Genomic DNA, 4029 nt, shown 5'->3' with positions numbered 1-4029 from the left:
CCTTACTGGGTCATCGTACTCCACGCGGATGCTTAAAGTTCACTCATATAATTCCAATAGATGTTTTCTTGTTCATAGGTCGCCAGACGCCGGCGCACACTGAAGATAAACTTCACGATTGAATCATTTTATTTATGACCTTATCAAATATTTATCACTCCGTTCGGATAATAGATTTTTCCCGGCTTTTGCATTTTATCATAGGTTATGTTTGAGTTATCACTTTTTGGTCGCAAGCGGCCGCCCTGTTTACTAGTCACAGTTACAGCCACATCCAGTAGCCAGAATCAGAAGCGGAGAGCGGAGTGAGCCGTAAGGGGACATTATCTCGGGTCAGAGTACACTTTGTGTTTTCCTTACAAATGAGACGGTACTTAAATGATACGCGATTCACTCAATGACTAGTCTGTCTCCGCGCTTTCGCTAGAATGTGTGCTCAGAGTGGATTGTAAATTTGCAGTGATACAATCTATCGTAAATAAATAAATCGAATATAATTTACTTTGCAAGAGTGATCTGACATTTGTTAAGCTGTCTTCAGTTAGGAGGAAAAGTGTTTCGAAGATGCCGGCCTCCGCTACCGACAACTTCCACCGGTTCCTGCGCTCCCAGAGTGATCTGTCAGGGACCTACTCCGCCCGCAACTCCAACGGGGGCAGCGTCTGCAACAGCCCTCTACACTCCCCCCTGTCGCCATCTTCTCCCATTTCTATCTCTCCAAAGTCTTCCGCCCCCATCTCCACCCTGAGGAGGAGCTTCTCTAGCACATTCTCCTTGATACCAGAAGAGGAACTGACGACGATAGACGAATTTGAAGAAAACAAAGGAAGCCTGATCTACAGACTTATCACTTGGTACCCGTTCTTCTTGCTGAATTTGGCCCAGACGGTGATTTCGACAGTGTTCCATCCTTCCTGGGGACAGATGCTAGTTGTGATTCCGACTTTATGGGTTTCCGCATGTCTGTGGATATTTTGGAAATCCATACAATGTCCTCTCAACTTAGTGAAGTGGTTCCTAACCGTGATTAGTACTCCCTCTTCCGATAGAAACAGAAGGAAGAGGACAGTTCTGATCAGCGGTGGAAGCACGGTCCAGACTCTGCACCTCGCCAGGAACTTTTACTGCTCCGGATCCAGGGTGGTCGTCGTGGAAATTGAAGGGCTCTTTGGACTGGCGAAATTCTCTACTGCTGTTGATAAATTTTACACGATCAGCAAACCGAATGCAGAGACTCCTCAAAATTATATCAGAGCCCTTTGTGAAATAGTTGAATTGGAAAGTGTGAATTACTACGTGCCCGTCTGTGCTACTAATTCGGCATACTACGACGCGATCGCAAAGCCTCACATGGAAGTTCTAGGATGCTCCTGCTTCATACCTGGAACTAAAGAGGTTACCATTTTGGATGATGTCGCTGAGGTTTTACAGCGTTGCCAGTCAATGGGGAAACCGACTCCTCTTTTTACGGTAGTCAATTCTAAAGAAGACGTAGCCAAATGGTATGAAAAAACCGACATTCCCCGTGGACAAAAGTTCTTCATGGCCAGTTCCGGACTTCTCGGCATTGTGGAGCGAGTCAAATTTATAATGCCGAAGTTAAGAAAAGAATTCAAACTGAGCCAAGAAATCAGCCCAGACAAGCCTTGGGTTATCGTTCAGGATATGCCCGGTGACCACTTCTTGACGTGCACAACAGTGAAAGATTCTCTAGTTATCACTAACGTTACCTGCAAAATCGATCAGAAGAGCAAGAGCCTAGTTCACGAGGAGAATAAAGAAATCAACTCTTGGCTGAAACAGTTCTTCACCAAAGTGGGAGTTCAAAAGCCCATTACCGGACACGTGAGTTTCCGTTTCGTAAGGGACAGCAACACGGGGATAGTACTGCCCCTGGGCTGCAAGGTGGGTGTGTCACTGCCCTACATATGCCACACCTCAGTGCACCCGCGGCTGCTCTGGAGGCCGTGCCCGCACTTCAGCCGGACTCGCTCGGGCCCCATCGTGGCCCCTGCCGGCCGCTATTGGATGCCCGATGCCGTGCTGAGCTCTCTGCGCCACCCGGGCATCGAGGCCGTGGGCAAGCTGATAGGAACCGTGCTGGACAAGCGTGAGGCACTCTTTCTGTACTGGGACCCGCTGCCCTACTGCGCTTACTACCACCTGCAGGTTCCCTTCACCGCCATCAACAGCTACGTGCAGAAGGGCGACTCCGTGATGACGGGTAAGGGCGCCACCCTTGTAGGCTGACCTCCCTTCTCCACTCCTCAGGAGAGAGAGCCTAGACTAAGCCAGGACCTGGCTAACGGAAAATACCAGCACGTCGCTCGGGCTGCGGGCACGGTTCAAAAGAAAGGTGTTATGTACATACAGATATAGCAGTGTGATATGAAAGAGTAACGAAGTGGAACCATGACAATAAAAGTGTAGATCTTGATTACTATTAAAACATAGTTCACTAAGAATCTTCAACTTAAGTTAAATTATTTAAGTACCTAAGAGTACAGAAGTACAAATTTTAATATTTTGCATTATTTATAAGCTTGAAATACATATTTTTTATTTATATTTAAATAATACTTTTTGCACAAAATAAACTTTGTTTTTTGTTCTCTTACACGCGCCTATTATTTGGGTCACATGTAATCTCACAAATTCTTGTTGTACATTTACGTATCCGTATTTATAAGTAAATCTAAATATAGCTCATTTAAAATTATCGTCAGAAGATGAAATACAAAAATAATTGCTATCTTGTCCACAATTGTATCCTGATTAGAGATATTCAACTGAAGACTTGATTTAATCGACAACAAAATGTTGTGACATTTTCTTTATTTGCAAATAATAATCGTAGATATTTTTACCATTTCAAGCAATGTTTTAATTCTGAATGGTAGTCTTACTGAAGGTACTCCAGTACACCAGGGAGATATGGAGTATCGGAACGTGCCGCAAATATAATAATACACAACAAATTAATAGTACACAACTTCAAACCCTGCACAAATCTCAAGTGCGCCCCACTGTCGAATTTGGCATTCATCTCTGGTCTGTAGCTACAAAATACCCTTGACTCTTTGTAGAAACGGGAGGTCCTTTTGATAGATTCTCACATCTTAACAAACGGATTGCAAGCTTTAGAGCACTTTCAGTGGAGGTATTGAAAGATGCTCCGAGGAACCAGCATCATTGATCCCTTCGGTACCGGCACATAGTCGGGAAACACGTCAAACGCGCGCCCAACATATGTTCATGGTTGATATTTGTCACGTGAGAACGTATCGCTTCTACGACTCGTTCTTCAGTTAAACATAGGTCTCTTCCATAAGACCCATGTTCACAGCTTCCTCTCCTCAAAAACACCCTCACAGCATCGCCAAAGAGGACATTATTTTCCTCATGGCCTCCTGTGTGGAGTAAGTGTAAAATTATATACTATATATAATTCAAAATGAATAAATTGAGAAATAACACAAATTCCAAATCAATTTTTTTTGCGTCCGCCGGGATTCGAACCCGCAACATCCGGATTGCTAGAGGAGAGCCTTAATCTCGTCCGCGGAGGTTGTCGAGTAAAAATAACTGTCCGTAACTGGTAAAATTCCGTCAATAATTGTTTGACGGAATTTGAACAATTCATCAAATTTCAAAGTTGACTTTCAAGTTCTGTATGTTGGCCAGGGGCTTCACAAAACTGACATAATAACATAACTTGAATAGAATCTTAACAGAACTTGAATATCAGCTTTGGAATATGATGAATTGTTCAAATTCTGTGAAACAACGTCCTTGGTGTTTAATTTGCATTAGTTAAAACAAGATCTATTGAATCTGGTAGTAGTTTATTAAATATTAATGACAGTTCCGTCTAAATTTTAAAATAGAATTTCTTATTGCAATTATTCTGCAGCGGCGTAAAACTGAATCATATTATCACCGCCATCTTTTTTATTAACACAGGCCGTGCTGTAGAAAACGAACTGACAGTCAAAGAAAACTGTTTTCGGACTTTTGCATTGGGTTAGT

General features: G+C 43.2%; 1 protein-coding gene across 1 annotated transcript; it reads left to right on the top strand.

Moving 5' to 3' along the window:
- Nucleotides 1–382: 382 nt before the first annotated feature.
- LOC149418001 (uncharacterized) lies at nucleotides 383–2592 on the top strand. Its single transcript, XM_089639276.1, has one exon. The coding sequence runs from the start codon at nucleotides 565–567 to the stop codon at nucleotides 2248–2250; it is 1686 nt and encodes a 561-aa protein (XP_089495402.1). The 5' UTR covers nucleotides 383–564; the 3' UTR covers nucleotides 2251–2592.
- Nucleotides 2593–4029: the final 1437 nt, after the last annotated feature.

This window comes from Hesperophylax consimilis, chromosome 14 (assembly GCF_061612785.1).
Source record: "Hesperophylax consimilis isolate HC1 chromosome 14, BYU_Hcon_1.0, whole genome shotgun sequence".
Classification (NCBI taxonomy): domain Eukaryota; kingdom Metazoa; phylum Arthropoda; class Insecta; order Trichoptera; family Limnephilidae; genus Hesperophylax; species Hesperophylax consimilis.
Note: the sequence above shows the minus strand (reverse complement) of the source record. Positions and strands in the feature narration are given on the sequence as shown.